Consider the following 17,500-nt stretch of genomic DNA (forward strand, 5'->3'; position numbering starts at 1 on the left):
GACTGACAATGCGTATTTTGATAAAGTTTTCCGTTGCTCTGATGTAAAAGAAATTCTCACCTTCAGGTTTCACTCTACATTTATATACTACGTTTTTTTGCTTACAATAATTATTAAACAATCAGTTATTTCTAACTTTGCAACCACAATATATATTTTCTTTTCTAATCATATTACTATTTTGATTTATACCATTCTAACAAATATATATATATATATATATATAACAAGTGCAGCATGGAAGGTGTTTACAAGCCATTTAAAAACGCACAAAAACCGTTAGATTCCCTTCAACATTCAAATTTAATTTGTCCAAATATTTTCGTCGATTTGAAACTGCAACCCGTTCACTGACAAAATTCCATGCTGCACAAGATGCAGCATGATGTTTAGAACATAAATTAGCATAAAATTTTGATGGAAGGTTTTTTTTTGTTTTAGATCAACTTTAAAATAGGAGGCTTGTATTGAAAGGGTCCCCATGTATATCTATTAATCTATTAATCATATTTGCAATTCTTAATCTTCCAAATTTTTTATTTTATTACAATTTTTTATTATTATTTCATTTCTTTTTTTTTTTTTTGTTTCTTTTACATTTTCAGCAATTGATGAGAAAGTTGATAATCATTCTCAAGAATTGGCCACAAAGCGCTGTCTTGCTTCAATGGAGACAATACACAGAGATAAGCCAATATAGGAAACTACAGGTGGAACTAATGAAAGAACAACAACGTCTGCAAATTACTTCAGCTCATTTCAAACTTTGGTGCCACCAACACAGCTTGGCAAAACTTGCTCAAAGACACAGAGTCAGTATCGTTATGGTGTTTTCATTCCAAATTTATTTTTAGTTAGAGGTGGGTGTGTGCTTCTGATAATAGGGTCCTTTTGTTATAGTTGCTCCTGTTGTTGTTTAGTCTTAGGTTCAGGGTTGTCTTAGGTGCATTACAGGCCCCTGGATGAAGGAGCATGGCTTCGTGGTTAGGGTAGTTCTCAAGGCAATTCAGCATGGCACAAAATGTGACAAAGCTGGCCCTTTTGAATTACAGGTACAACTCAATTTTGCCAGCCGGTTGGACTGAAGCAAGATGAAATAAAGTGTCTTGCTCAAGGACACAACATGTCACACAATCAATCTGACAGCCAAGCATATCCACAGCCAACCTCAAGCCAAGCTTAGGCTTGTAAGGCCATGAGATTGATTCTGGATGACACATTGTGTCCTTGAGCAAGTTACTTTACTTCACATTGCTTCAGTACATTCAGCTGGCAAAAATTAAGTAGTACCTGTAATTTCAAAGGGGCCAGCCTTGTCACATTCTGTGCCATGCTGAATCACCCTGAGAACTACTTTAAGGGTAAACGTGTCTGTCGAGTACTCAGCCACTTGCACGTTGATTTCACAAACAGGCTATTTCACTGATTGGATCAGCTGGAACCCTTGTCATTGCAACCAACAGAGTGCCAGTTTTATAGGCCCCTGGGGAAATCTATGCACTGTACTTGTTGTATTGATGTAAGCGCAGGCATGGCTGTGTGGTAAGAAGCTTGCTTCCCAACCACGTGGTTCTAAGTTTGGTCCCACTGCGTGGTACCATGGACAAGTGTCTTCTACTATAGCCTCGGGCCGAACAAAGCTTGAGTGGATTTGGTTGACAGAAACTGAAAGAAGCCCGTTGTATATAAAACAGCTGTAAGATTAAACTTCTGTTCAGTCTCTAATTCCTTATGTACTTTGTACTTCTATCTGTAAACCCGGTTGGAAAAATAACATGGTTTGTCATAAACACCTGTACTTTGTGTTTTTTCTTTTTTTGTCACTTTAGCTATGAATTAAATTAATGAATTCAATGGGATACACTGTCTGCAAGTAGTTGGGTTCAGCATATTATCCTCCATTTTCTAATTGATATATATATATATGTTTGTGTGTTTGTGTTTGTCCCCCCACTATTGCTTGACAACTGATGCTGGAGTGTTTATGTCCCTGATTTTTAGCGGTTCAGCAAAGCGACCATTAGAATAAGTACTAGGCTTACAAAGAATAAGTCCTGGGGTCAATTTGTTCAACTAGAAGCAGTGTTCCAGCATGGCCACAGTCAAATGACTGAAACAATTAAAAGAATATTGACAGCAAACTAGAGCATGCCTAGATAAAAACTGGTGGGCCCCTAGACACATAAGACCCTTTACAACTTCCCAGCAATGCCTAGGTTAACCCTGATTGAGAGAATCTAGGATAAAAGATGTTACATTTTTGTTAGTCCACTCTTAAATAATTCAATAATGAAGAATGTAATTCACACTCTCTAGAAAATAAATATATCATAAAAACCTTATTCTAAAAATCAATAAAGTACATAAAAGAATAACTGGTAAATAGTCACTGGAATAATTTAGCGCCTTCAGGTTATCATCTCTTTGGCTCCGTGAAAGAGGGTTTGCGAGGCAAACATTATTCCAGTGAGGAGGAAGTGAAAACTGTAGTGAAGAAGTGACTCAAAGAACAGTCAACAGAATTTTACGGGGCAAGGATACATGCTCTCATTTGAAGGTGGAACATTGCTATTGAGAGAAATGGTGACTATGTTGAGAAGTAGGGATGTGATCCACACAGGACCAGCTTCATTTTGATGTATGATACATGTTCCTGTGTTGGTAATTATACCTGACCTAAACAAAATGGCATTACTTTTTGACTCACCCTTGTGTATGTATATATATATATATATATATATATATAATACACATGTATGCATGCACACACACACACACACCACGCACAAATATATATATGTACACATGCGCATAATTTCAGATACATAATAAAAACAAATTTAAACCTTAAAAAAAATCATTCCAGGACATGAAATTAAAATATGAAACCTTCTCAAAATGGAAACTGTATCAGAAACAAAGAAAATCCAAGTCTGTGTTACTTGCCAGAGCTTCCAGTTTCTACTTCAACCATTTCCCAAGACAAATATTTTCTCTTTGGTTAACAAAAGTAAGTATTCCATAGTTTTTTTCTGTCTTTTTTTGCCTTCTTCATTTTTTTATGTTTGTATTCATTTTATTGTATTACAATTAAATCCTTTTGAAACCAAACAATTTAAAACCACCTTTGGCTTTATGACATAAACTTCCTGTTTAAATCTAATCTGAAACCTCCAATCAAAATTCCGTGTTAATTTAGTAAATTTTTCATTATTTTCAAAATTAATGAAAAGCACCTCTCAAGTGTTGGGCCTCACAGAGGCACTGACAAACAACTGAGACCTTTGGCATAATGCTGTGCTTGAGTAGAAGACCAAGTGAAATCGTAGTCGTGGCAGATACTGGTGGCACGCAACTGGCACCTGTACTGGTGGCTCATAAAAGCACCCATTACACTCTTGGAGTGGTTCCTGTTAGGAAGGACATCCAGCTGTAGAAACCACGCCAAATCAGACTGGAGTCTGGTGCAGCCCCTTAGCTTACAAGCCCTGGTCAAACCGTCCAACCCATGCCAGCATGGACAATGGACGTTAAATGAAGATGATGATAGTGATGATAATGAATGTATTAAGTTCCAAATACCAATTTGATAAAGACAGCTTTTTACGTAGAGTGCATATGTTTATGCAGAAGTTGCTTAATAAATTCAAAACAGACTATTTTTGAATGCCTATAAGCAGCTGATAACATTAACCAGAGATTATACGAATATGTTTATGGACGTGTTTTAAGGCTCATTAAATTTGATAACATTAACCAAATGTTTATGAATTATTGTGACGCATAGTTAGGAGTATTTCACATTTTATGATATATTTCAAAATTAAAGGCTTGTGACTTCACAGGAAAGGGGTTGGTGGTTGAGGTGTTGGACTCATGATCGTAAGATTGTAGTTTCAATTCCTGGACCGGACGATGTGTTCTGCTCTTAAGCAAAACACTTCATTTCACGTTGCTCCACTCCACTCAACTGGCAAAAAGTGAGTGAAGCTGAGACAGTCCAGCATCCTACCCAGGGGCATAATTTATGTGCCAAGGACACTGGGAAACTGTTCCTCTGAGTCTAAATGATTAGGGAAGGATCGTTAGGCTTTAATGGTGTTGGTGGTGGAGATGGCGTTGGTGGTTGTGGCAGTGGTGGTGATAGTGGCGGTGGTGTTGGTGGTTGTGGCAGTGGTGGTGATAGTGGCGGTGGTGTTGGTGGTTGTGGCAGCGGTGGTGTTGGTGGTTGTGGCAGTGGTGGTGATAGTGGCGGGGGTGTTGGTGGTTGTGGCAGTGGTGGTGATAGTGGCGGTGGTGTTGGTGGTTGTGGCAGTGGTGGTGATAGTGGCGGTGGTGTTGGTGGTTGTGGCAGTGGTGGTGATAGTGGCAGTGGTGTTGGTGGTTGTGGCAGTGGTGGTGATAGTGACGGTGGTGTTGGTGGTTGTGGCAGTGGTGGTGATAGTGGCGGTGGTGTTGGTGGTTGTGGCAGTAGTGTTGGTGTTGGTGCTGGAGGAGGGGTGATAGTAGTAGTGGTGGTGGTTGTAGCAACTGTGGCAATAGTGTTGGTGTTGGTGTTGATAGTGGTGGCAGTGGTTGTGGTGGTGGTGGTGGTGATGGTGGCAGTGGAGGTGACAGTGACGATGGTGGTGGCAGAGGTAATGTTCAGCTTATGTTGTTAACAGATGTTTAATGAACCTTGACTCCTGCCTTGCATCTTTTCATTTTGGCTGTTTCTCTATCATTGCGTGTGTGTGTATGTGTGTGTGTGTGTGTGCGTGTGTGTGTGTGTACCTGTGTGTGCGTGTATGTGTGTGTACATGTGTGTACCTGTGTATGCATGTGTGTGTGTGTACGCATGTGTGTACCTGTGTATGAATGTGTGTGTGTATGCAAGTGTGTGTGTGTCTACATGTGTGTACCTGTGTGTACGTGTGTGTGTGTACATGTGTATGTACCTGTGTGTAGATGTGTGTGTGTATAACTGTGTGTACGTGCATATGTGTGTGTGTAAATGTATATGTACCTGTGTGTACGTGTGTGTGTACATGTGTGTGTACGTGTGCATGTACGTGTGTGTGTGTGTGTGTGCGTTTTGTTTTGCCTTTTTTTTGGTTAATGTTATCTAAAATTAGGAATAACCACTGAAAGCTTTCTTACTTTTATTGGTTTTTTTTTTCAACTTTTTTAGGTCACTTTCATGATTTTATCATATACATATGTGAATGTATGTGTGCATGTGTGTGCGTATGCATATAGATATATATGTGTGGGTGGGTGTCTGTGTACTTATATACACACACACACACACACATATATATCTTCATTTATCTTCATTTATATATATATTTCTATATGTATATGTGTGTATATATATATGTACCGGACTACAAAAAAAAAATGTGGCACAGTAAAAGATCATTTGTTTCACACACAATATTGAGATTATACAGATTTTATCACATTTCTAAGTAATTTGACATCAGGAAGATGTCACTGAACTACGACACCACTCTCTTTTGGAAACATAGGAGCCAGTTAGGGGACACTGGCATCGGCCATGTATCGATGGTGCTTTTTACGTGCCACCAGTACGTCATGCGTGTGTGTGTTTATGTATATATGTGTGTGTGTGTGTGTTTATGTATGTAAATATGTGTGTTGTTTATGTATGTATATGTGTGTGTGTGTGTGTGTGTGTGTGTTTATTTATGTATATATGTGTGTGTGTGTTTATGTATGTATATATGTGTGTGTTTATGTATGTATATGTGTGTGTTTATGTATGTATATGTGTGTGTGTTTATGTATGTATATGTGTGTGTGTGTGTGTTTATGTATGTATATATGTGTGTGTGTGTGTGCGTTTATGTATGTATATATGTGTGTGTCTTTGTGTCTGTTTATCTATCCTCTTCCGCCACTTGAAAACCTGTGATGGTTTCTTTACATCTAAGTAACTTAGCAGTTTGTCAAAAGGGGACGATAGAAAAAGTATCAGGCTTAAAAAGAAAAATGATAAGTATTGAGATCAATTCATTCAACTAAAGATTCTTCGACGCTGTGCCCCAGCATGGCCGCAGTCTAATGACTGAAACAAGTAAAAGATAAAAGAAAAGATACGTGTGTGTGTATATATATATATATATATATATATATATATATAACGACGGTGATGATGATGATATATATATATATATATATATATATATACAAAATACAAAAACAGGACAAAAACTCAAAACATCCAGACAGTTAGGTGATACAAAAAAGGGACAACAAAACATCCAGACAGACAATACAAAGAAAATAAGGACATGTCATTCGGAGTTTTCTTTCCTCAGTCGAGTTCCAGGTTATCTTTGCAATTTCGGCTGGTTATACTTGAGATTGCTCCAATCTGGACAGCCCCAAGGAAAAACTAAGCTAAGAGCATTAGATTCTTTGGAAGAAAGCAGCAAATGTATATGCAAAAAAGGACGGGGAAAAAAAACAGAATGTTACACAAATACAGTAAGAATAATAACAGGACAAAACAACAGGTGTCTTTTGACTGAGGACGAATTAAATTAAGCTGGTGTGTGTGGAAATAAAGCCTTACACAGGGATACAAGATTTTACAGGCACAGGGAGGAATATAAAGGTTGCACGGACGACGGCTGAATCAAGAAAGAAAGATCAGGTTTGGCTGAACACTGGTCATGTGGGGAGAGAAGAGAGAGATGTAGAGGCAGATGGACAAGAATTAAGGAGGGGCAAGAGAAAAAATGACAGGGACACAGTAAAGTGAAAAGAGAAGGGAAAGTGAGCAAGAAGAGAAGGCAGGGAAATGTGAGAGAAGGAGAACAAAAGAATGAAGAGTGACACACATACGTACATATGTGTATGTATATATACATACACGCATGCTTTCACACCTACACATATATATACACACACATGCATACATAGAGAAAAAGAGAGAGAGAGAGAGAGAGAGAGATAGAGAGAGAGAGAGAGAGAGAGAGAGAGAGAGAGAGAGAGAGAGAGAGAGAGAGAGAGAGAGATGGTGAGTGGGAAAAGGAGAACCTGATCATTTAATATTTTCTTGAATTTGTTGTATTGTTAATCCACAACTTTAATTGGTTATTAATCCACTATTTCAGTTAGTAGGAGTGTTAATCTGGTCGTGTTAATCCACTGCCTTGATTAATGGAAATAGAGCAGCAGCTAGGAGTTCTTGAACATGGAAGGGTCTGTCAACGAATTAAAGCTTCCTGAATATGTAGGGAATGAACATCACCACATCAACACCCATCACACATCACACAGTCATGGGAGATAAATCGCCGATAGAATGTCACAAAGTGCTTGCTTGACCTGCTAGAAATAGCAGCCAAACTTCTTGTGATATTTGTCACATTGCGCTGTCTTGAAAGGAGAAGTGGTGGGGACGGATTGGATAGAGTACTCCTAGATACACAATGCCTGATAAAACGATGGGATAGTGTGGAGATTGTGAAGGCACATGGCTCAGAAGTTAGAGTGTCGGGCTCACAATAATGAGGTTGAGAGTTTGATTCCCGGACCAGGCTGTGTGATGTGTTCTTGAGCATGACACTTTATTTCACAATTCTCCAGTTCAGTCAGCCGTAGAAATGAGCTGTGACGTCTCTGGTGCAAAGCTACATCAGCCTTTGCCTTTCCCTTGGATAACATCGGTGGCATGGAGAAGAGAGGCTGGTATGCATGGGTGACTGTCGGTCTTCCATAAACAACCTTGCCCGGACTTGTGCCTTGGAGGGGAACTTTCTAAGTTCAATCCCATGGTCATTCGTGACCGAAGGGGGTCTTTACTCCTCACTCCAGTGTGGGGTGGAAATGATTTTGATCTTAAGTTTAACTAGTCAGTGCAATGCAGGGGGTGGGGGTGGATTGGGGGTCTAGGAGGTGGGGTTGATTATAGGGTGAATAATGAAAATATCATCATCATCATCAGTCGTAGTGATTGTCGTCATGACCACCGCCATCATTAACATACCAACAATAAAAACTCCAACAGCCATTGTGCCTCATGTCTGTGTTGAAATACGTCGCGTGGTCGTCCTCCCCTTTACTAAAGGTACACATGTACTGGTTATTGTTATTGAGACATAACGACCTGGAGTGTGCTAATAACGAAAATGTTATCTGTTTTGTATGATAAGGCACACACACACACACACACACACGCGCACACACATACACAGCTACACACCCACACTCACCTACACCCCCCACACACACGCACATGTACACACTTGCACACACATACACATACTGACGCATGCACAGTCGCATATACAGACACTCCCTCATGCTTATATATATATATATATACATACACACTCACCCACATATGTGCATGCATTCACATGTGCACCCCAAATATACATACACACATACGCTGGCACACACACACACATGTACCACATACACGCACACACATACACACATATATGCACTCACATTCACCCCTCACCTCCACACTCACACACAGGTTCTTCACACGTGCATAATCATGTGCACACACACACACACACTCACATAGACTCAGACACACACACACACACACACTTCCTCAAACACACAAACTTGTACAGTCATATACACGCAATACACATACATACAATCACATATACACAACACATACACACACAGCTATACACACATACACACACACAATTCCTCAAACACACACACAAACACAGACACACACATTTCCTCAAACACACAGACTTGTACAGTCACATACACAACACATATACACACAATCACATACACACAACACATACACTAATACACACACACACAGCTATACACACATATACACACACTATCCTCAAACACACACAACTTGTACAGTCACATACACACAACACACAATCACATTCACGTAATACATACACTCACACACACATACAGTTACACACACACACACACACACACACACAGACACGTGTACACAAACTGGGTAACTGAGAACACAATGGCAGTGGTGGGGCAGGGTTCTGATGAACCAAGGCGTGGACGGTTTGATGTTTGTCTCAATATCAGATAATGACTGTCTCTATCACCACCACTAACATCTTTTGATATATCTTAGACATTAGGAGTGGCTGTGTGGTAAGTAGCTTGCTTACCAACCACATGGTTCTGGGTTCAGTCTCACTGCATGGCGCCTTGGGCAAGTGTCTTCTACTATAGCCTCGGGCCGACCAAAGCCTTATGAGTGGATTTGGTAAACGGAAACTGAAAGAAGCCAGTCGTATATATGTATATATATATATGTATATATATATATATATCATCATAAATATACAGGGATTACCATTGAGTTGCTTCTCCAACATACTGAAAATTTAGAAATAGCAGTCAAAGAACTACTGATTCTAAACTACAAATTTTTCTCTAAACGGATGGCGATATTTATGGCACACATAGAACAAAAAACCGGAGGGGAAAGCATAAACAAAAGAAGTCTTTAGTTTTGTTTTGTTTATGCTTTCCCCTCCGGTTTTTTGTTCTATGTGTGCCATAAATATCGCCATCCATTTAGAGAAAAAATTTGTAGTTTAGAATCAGTAGTTCTTTGACTGCTATTTCTAAATTTTCAGTATGTTGGAGAAGCAACTCAATGTTAATCCCTGTATATTTATGATGATAAATGGTTTTACCGATAAAGGTTTTTTCATACTGAACTACTTGGCAAAATTGTTAATTGTTAATTCTATTATTAATTGACGATTCCCTGCCCTTATTCTTGTATATATATATATATATATATATATATATATATATATATATATATATATATATATATGTATGTATGTGTGTGTATATGTTTGTGTGTCTGTGTTTGTACCCCAAACATTGCTTGACAACCGATGCTGGTGTGTTTATGTCCCCGTAACTTAGTGGTTCGGCAAAAGAGATCCGATAGAATAAGTACTAGGCTTACAAAGAATAAGTCCTGGGGTTGATTTGCTCGACTAAAGGCGGTGCTCCAGCATGGCCACAGTGAAATGACTGAAACAAGTAAATGAGTATTATTTAAGGCAGTGAGTTTATATCTTAATATACCTTAGCGATTATTTCAGGCAGAACTGGTATCATGGCGGGCAAATTGTGTTGTGGAATTTTGTTTGTCTTCACGTTCTGAGTTCAAATTCTGCCCAAGTCGACTTTATCTTTTATCTTTCTGGGGTCAATAAATTAAGTACAAGTCAAGTCCTGGGGTCGATGTGATTGACTTACCCGTTCCCCACAAATTTTGCGTCTTGTGCCTTTAGTAGAAAGGATTATTTAAGTCAGTGCAATGGCTGAATTGTTATGATGCTGGGTAAAACGTTTACTGGCATTTCATCCATCCTCATGTACTGAGTTTAGTGGAGTCGCAATGGCCCAGTGGTTAGCGTAGCAGACTCATGGTTTTGATTCCCAGACGCGGGTGTTGTGAGTGTTTTATATTAAAAGATGTTAGTGGTGGTGATAGAGACAGTCATTATCTGATATTGAGACAAACATGAAACCGTCCATGCCTTGCTTCATCAGAACCCTGCCCCACCACCGCCATTGTGTTCTCAGTTACCCAGAAAACACCTAAAGTTCCACGAGGCTCCGGCAGGGGATAGTGGTGACCCCTGCTGTACTCTTTCACCACAACTTTCTCTCACACCTTCTTCCTGTTTCTGTTGTGCCTGTATTTCGAAGAGCCAGTCTTGTCACACTCTGTCATGCTGAATCTCCCTGAGAATTACATTAAAGGTACACGTGTCTGTGGAGTGCTCAACCACCTACACGTTAAATTTCATGAGCAGGCTGTTCCGTTGATTGGATCAGCTGGGACCCTCGTCGTTGTAACTGACGGAATGCCACTGAGTTCAAAATTCTGCCCAAGTCAGCTTTGCCTTTAATTCTTCCAGGGTCGATAAAATAAGTACCAGTTGAGCACTAAGGTCAATATAATCCACTTATCCCTCCCCAGAAATTGCTGGCCTGGTTCCAAAATTTGAAACTAATATATCTAAGCCATTATCAGCTTTGAGAAGTATCTCAAACATTATGAACCTTCAGATGTATCTTAACTATTATCTATTTGAGTCACATCATAACCATAAAAAACTTCTATGACCTTTCTTCAGATATGTTTTAAGAATTATGTACCTTCACATAAATCTTAACCATTCTTGTCCTTCAGAGAAGTCTTAACTATTCTGTACCTTCAGACAAGTCATGGTTATTACTGAGCTTCAGAAGTGTCCAAAACACTACTATGAGACGAACCTTAAGTATTTTAAATCATGAAGCACGTCTTAACTATTATCTATGTTGAGGCATGTCATAAATAGCGTTTAAAACTTCAGACGTGTCATAACACTTACCTGCCTTCAGATATGTCTTAAAGTACGAGAGGTCGTATATGCTTATATTTATGTATATATACTGTCTTGTGTATATTTCTAAGTGTATGTTGAATCGTGTATGCAGATGTCTCAATACAGTTGTTCGTGTATATATATGTTTGTTGTATATTTGTATGTGCACATATATTATACATACGCACACATATAAAGAGAGGGAAAGAAGTGAATTCCCGTGTGTATGTGTGTCTATGCTTACATTCTTATACTATACACCCGCGTACATACGTATATATTCAGGATGTTTGGACCAAAACAAAAAACACACTACATGGGAAGTAACTCTGTATAACAACCACTTTCCTTAAGAGTCACTTCCCTTGTTTCTTAACGCCGCTCAGGTCTTTCATAAATGATGTCACAATACATTTACTAATTTCATTCGGTTCCATCCATGATTCCCTCCGCCCACATTAATTAGCCCTACTTCCTTGTGGATATTAATTTATAATTACTATAGATAATTGGGTCATTGATTGGAGAGTATTTCATAAGTAAACATTGGTGACAGAATAGAAACTAATGTTCTATTAGTTTCTCAGACCGATGGCCGACTAACAGATACAGGTGTATCTAATACTAATATAAATATATAGATATATGCATATATCCATACATATATGTACATACCTACATCTATATGTATACAAACATGCATATATGGGTACAGGACATCAAAAAAAATTTTTTTAAACGTTAAACACAATGAGAAACAAAAAACGAAAACAGAAAACGAACTTTTTTCGAGCAACGAAAAAAATCAAACAGAGAAACGAGACATGCAACATAAAGAGTATACCCCTTCGTCAGTTGTCCCTGTCCAGTCAGTCAGTTCTATTGGCACTCCGTCGCTTACGACGTCGACTGTTCCAGTTGATCCGATCACGTGAGATTAACGTGCAAGTGGCTGAGCACTCCACAGACACGTGTACCCTTAACGTAGTTCTCGGGGATATTCAGCGTGACACAGTGTGACAAGGCTGACCCTTTGAATTACAGGCACAACAGAAACAGGAAGTAAGAGTGAGAGAAAGTTGTGGTGAAAGAGTACAGCAGGGTTCGCCACCATCCCCTGCCGGAGCCTTGTGGAGCTTTAGGTGTTTTTGCTCAATAAACACTCACAACGCCCTGTCTGGGAATCGAAACCGCGATCCTATGACCGCGAGTCCGCTGCCCTAACCACTGGGCCATTTCACCTCCACTATGTCCCTGTCCATCTACTCCACGTTTCGACCCACCTATCTTCTCCACTTTATTATCCCTGGGAAGGTTGTGGGTGCAGAGTCCTCAGGCATCTCCTACATAGGATCCTATAAGAAGGAAGAACTGTCATTAGATTTTGTGACTAGATTCCGAAGCATGACCATCTGAGACTATGAACATTATCCAACCATCTCATTTTTGTCAACCACTAGGTCACATTGGTTTAAAGCATTGCTTCTTAACTAGGGTTCACATGGCGCCTGAGGGTCCATATAAGATTTTTCGGAGTCCATGCAGCAAAATAGCAAATTGACTACCCACAATACTATTTTAAGAGGTCCTGAAAAAATCTTGCATTAGATGTATATATTGGTATGTATTGCAAGAAATAGCTAAAATAGCTAAAATAGCTGATGTTTTACATAGTTCAACCTAAACAACTTAATGCATGAGAAAAAAAAAAGATTTTGAAAGAAGTTTCTATAAAACTAGTTAATATACATCGAATGGCTATGGGGGTCCACCAGGATATATGCACATATCCTTTAATCTTATTTCATAGTTTCTGTTCCTTTTAAATGCATCAGTATGCAAAATATATTTTGAAATAATATTCTTCTCTTATATTGGTGATTTATATCTATGAATTACTTCTCGTAGTATCTTTATTATACTTATTTTGTTTTGCACCTATCACTCCAAAATAATAAAAGCACTTTTTCTTACATCCACTACATTATATAAGTTAAAAAATTATATATTGGGTTGGTGCATAATTATTGTGGCGTTTTTTCAACAAATTTTATTCAACAAAAACAATAACAATATTTAACAAAAACATCTTTAAACGACAGTCTGACCGTCTGCCAAGCAAATGGGAAGCAGTAATTGAAGTAGATGGTGAATATGCTCCTGGATAATCATTTAAAGATGTTTTTGTTACATGTTGTTATTGTTTTTGTTGAATAAAATTTGTTGAAAAAAAAACCTATAGTAATTATGCACCAACCCAATATATAACATACACACACACACACACACATCTATAACTACAGATGTATAATATATACATATTTATAAACAGTTAAATAACATACACACAAGCACAAATGTCTACAGTTATATTGGGTTGGTGCTTCTTTTTTTCAATAAATTTTATTCAACAAAACCAATAACAACATTGAACAAAACCATCTTTAAATGACAGTCTGACCGTCTGCCAAGCAAATAGGAAGCAGTAATTGAAGTAGATGGTGAATATGCTCCGGGATAATCATTTAAAGATGTTTTTGTTACATGTTATTGTTTTTGTTGACTAAAATTTGTTGAAAAAAAGCCGCAATAATTATGCACCAACCCAATATAAAATATCACTAAGGTTTTCTACCTCCTTTCATCCATAACTAGATTCTCAATTCATATTGTAATATTTTAATAACTAGCATGGTTAACATTAAAATATAGAAATGTGTATTTCTTTGAAAAACCTTTCTTACGAATTTACCTTAGCATTATCTCCCCTGCGTTGTTATCTCATTCAACTTCTCAAAAATACTCTTTTATCACCGTTCCCCTCTCTCAATATTTTTAACCACAATAAGTATTTTCTTTCTCGATTCTGTAACATTAACAACGTTTCTTCTTTTTTCTAGTCCTTCCTCATAGACTTATTTTACACAAACGAATATAATGCTTTTTAACTAATAATAAATCTTTTTTCCCCCATTATATTATCCTAATAATTACTCCCTCACAACACTAAATTTTTTTGTCATTTCAATTTCAAGCATCTTATATAAAATTATACTAACTACTTGTATTTCTTATTCTAGGAATTTTTAAAAACAATTTCTTTTTAATATACACCATAATTTATTTTCATTATTTCCATTGTATACCACTCATAACTGTCAAATCATATATATAGATTTAATATAGCTATGCTGTCCCATTGGATGCTTATTTATTTATATGTATACACATATCTATATGCATACACACACACACACATCATCATCATCATCATCGTCGTTTAACGTCCGCTTTCCATAAACTTTCAGACCAAGAAGAAACACTACTGGAACAATGTGGCTGCCATGCTGGAGTACTACACGCTCCAAGAGAAACGACTTCAGCCAATCGAACAACAGCTCACAGATATGGTAAATAAGAAGACTCTTGGCATTGTCATGAAAATTTGGCAGCAATCTTTTATGGTCAATAAACACTATAAACAGTTCTACAGGAACCAATTGATGTCAACGTAGGTATCGTTTTGTGGTTTCAGATATTTGTGATAGCACATATGTGTGTATATGCATGTTTATGTTTGTGTATGTATGTGTGTGCTCTCTCGATAATATGGGTAGTACAGTTGATTATTTTAAAGGCGTAATTATATTAAAACATCTTATACCATTAAAACAGCATTCGAGTACATTTAAATTACGAACAATATGTGTAATTTATGTATTTCTGCTATATATAATGCTCGAAATATGAGAGTAGAAAAACAGCCAACAACTGATGAAGGGTCGTTCTTTATGTTGTTTGTCTTGTTTTCCATTTGTGTTTTTCTTTGTTTGAAAAAATAGTTCATATTCCATGTACTCATAGTTCGTATTTTTTGTTGTACACGTTTCGTGACGTCCTGTGCCCACATATGCATATATATATATATATATATATATATATATATATATATATATATATATATATATAATACAAATGATTGATTTAAGTATGTACATCTTATATTTATAATATATATATATATATGCATGTATATAATTATTTTCAAAGGTACCTACATCAATGGAAGAAATGGTGCAAGCATCGCCGGGATATGATGCAAAGATGTGAGAAGTTTAAGAAAAGAAGAATCCAAACACTGGTGGGTAGATCATCATAATCATTATCATTATCATTATAATTATTATTATTATTATTATTATTATTATTATTATTATTATTATTATTGAGTGAGAGAGCAGTGCATGGCAACAAAGTGACACTGGGGTACAAATATACAGTGCCCAGTATCTCCATCATGACTACCCGTCTAATAAGAGTACACCAGGCACATGCATCACAACCATATGTGTGCGATATGGTGATCTCATATCAAGATAAACAGCGCATGACCTCACAGGTGGGGCCCAGTTAGAATTTTCTTCAGGTCGAGTAGCCCATTCCACTCAAAAGGTCCCTGAATAAGGTTTGTTTAAGGATGTTGAGCAAAACACCCATGTTTCCAAAGGTGAATTATTCAAACCCCAAAGAACTCCTCTCAACACATGGCTATGATGCTCCCCCACTACTTATGCTCATGGTCAGAGATGCACATATCGTCAGCCACTAAGGGGAATGCTCAACTGGTTAAGGTCAAACAACTGACAAGCAAATCTGTGGTATTGAGCAGAATATTTGCTGTAGCCCATCTTTTATACCAAGACAAAACAATGTACATGATAACATTTCCAATCAATTAAGATCAGAGGCCATGAGAGCCACTGCCTGGTACTGCATCCAGGCATTTATTATTATTATTATTATTATTATCATTATTATTATCATTATTATTATTATTATTATTATTATTATTATTATTATTATTATTATTATTATTATTATTATTATTATTATTATTATTAATTTTTAGCAGCTGCCCAACATGTTATTCCAGCAAACTATATTTTTACATGAGCAACCCATCTGAAATGATGATTATATTGGCATGGACCTATGGCAGAAGTAGAAGAGGTGTTGTGGGTTTCTTTCTGAACCTACCGAAACTTCTACCCCCACCCCACCGGCTATGGGCATGCACCAATTGAATTTTTTTTTTTTTTTTCTTATTCGCCTATTTGTTTTCTGATCACCACTACATCATTATCTAGGCAATTCGAACATGGATCCACTTGACAAAGCAAAGAATGGTCATCGCAGATAAGAACCACTGTAGAATGCATCGATTGATGGTTCTGGTGATTGGAAGCTGGCACCAGTGGGCAGACGGTGAGTCATTCTCCACTCTATTTATATGTTTATTCATTCATTTATTTATTTATTATCATTGCCTTTGCACAGCTTCTAACGCTGGAGATGTATTATGGTGTCAGCTGTTCACTACCAGTGAACTAAGGTAATACCCCATTATTTTTCGAGAACCTTCCGGAGTATTCGAGCGGTTCCAAGCTGTGCTGTTTTCTGCAAGTGTGCCACCCTTATTGCTGCCCCTATTTGTTCCATGTACTTCTCGAGATTTTTACTCACTGTTCCCAGGGCTCCAACAATTATTGGTACCATTACCACCTTTTTCATCAACCACAACTGCTTTACCTCCCAAGCTAACCTGCCATATCTATCGACTTTTCTTTCTTCCTTATCGCATACCTTGTTGTCAGCTGGGCATGCTATATCTATAATGCAGCATCATTTGCTTTCTTTCTCAATTAACACTATGTCTGGCTTCCTTTTCTCTATCTCATAGTTGCACTGAATCATAAAATCCCACAGGATCTTTGCATTATTGTTGTTGTTGTTGTTGTTATTATTATTCAGTAGTCTTATTTTTATTGCATGCTTTCACTGCACTACCAAGCGCAGCTCTGTGTGCCTTGGGTATATTATTATTGTCATAAAGGCAGGAAGCTGTCAGAATCGTTAGCACGTGGACAAAATGCTTAGCAGCAATTTGTCTATTTTTACCTTCTGAGCTTTTAACTACTTAGTTTAAATCTCTTAATTGGGACGGTCAAAGCTGTAATGTTACCTTGGTGTACTGGTTAGCACAGCTGTACATTCTACAGCAGACATAGCGTTTGGATTCCATGGGCAATGCTACAGCAATTTCTCCATCCTCTTCAAGATAATGA

General features: G+C 37.6%; 1 protein-coding gene across 1 annotated transcript in view; it reads left to right on the top strand.

The window, feature by feature from the left end:
• LOC106878627 (uncharacterized) overlaps positions 1–17,500 on the top strand; it is a 76,629-nt gene that overhangs the window by 39,698 nt on the left and 19,431 nt on the right. Inside the window, exons 18-22 of the mRNA XM_089342955.1 lie at positions 606–812; positions 2,867–3,010; positions 14,684–14,886; positions 15,426–15,516; positions 16,523–16,640. Of these exons, the coding sequence (XP_089199081.1) occupies positions 606–812; positions 2,867–3,010; positions 14,684–14,886; positions 15,426–15,516; positions 16,523–16,640 (763 nt within the window). The remainder of the gene's footprint in view (positions 1–605; positions 813–2,866; positions 3,011–14,683; positions 14,887–15,425; positions 15,517–16,522; positions 16,641–17,500) is intronic.

Source organism: Octopus bimaculoides, chromosome 26 (assembly GCF_046866305.1).
Source record: "Octopus bimaculoides isolate indiv1 chromosome 26, ASM4686630v1, whole genome shotgun sequence".
NCBI lineage: Eukaryota > Metazoa > Mollusca > Cephalopoda > Octopoda > Octopodidae > Octopus > Octopus bimaculoides.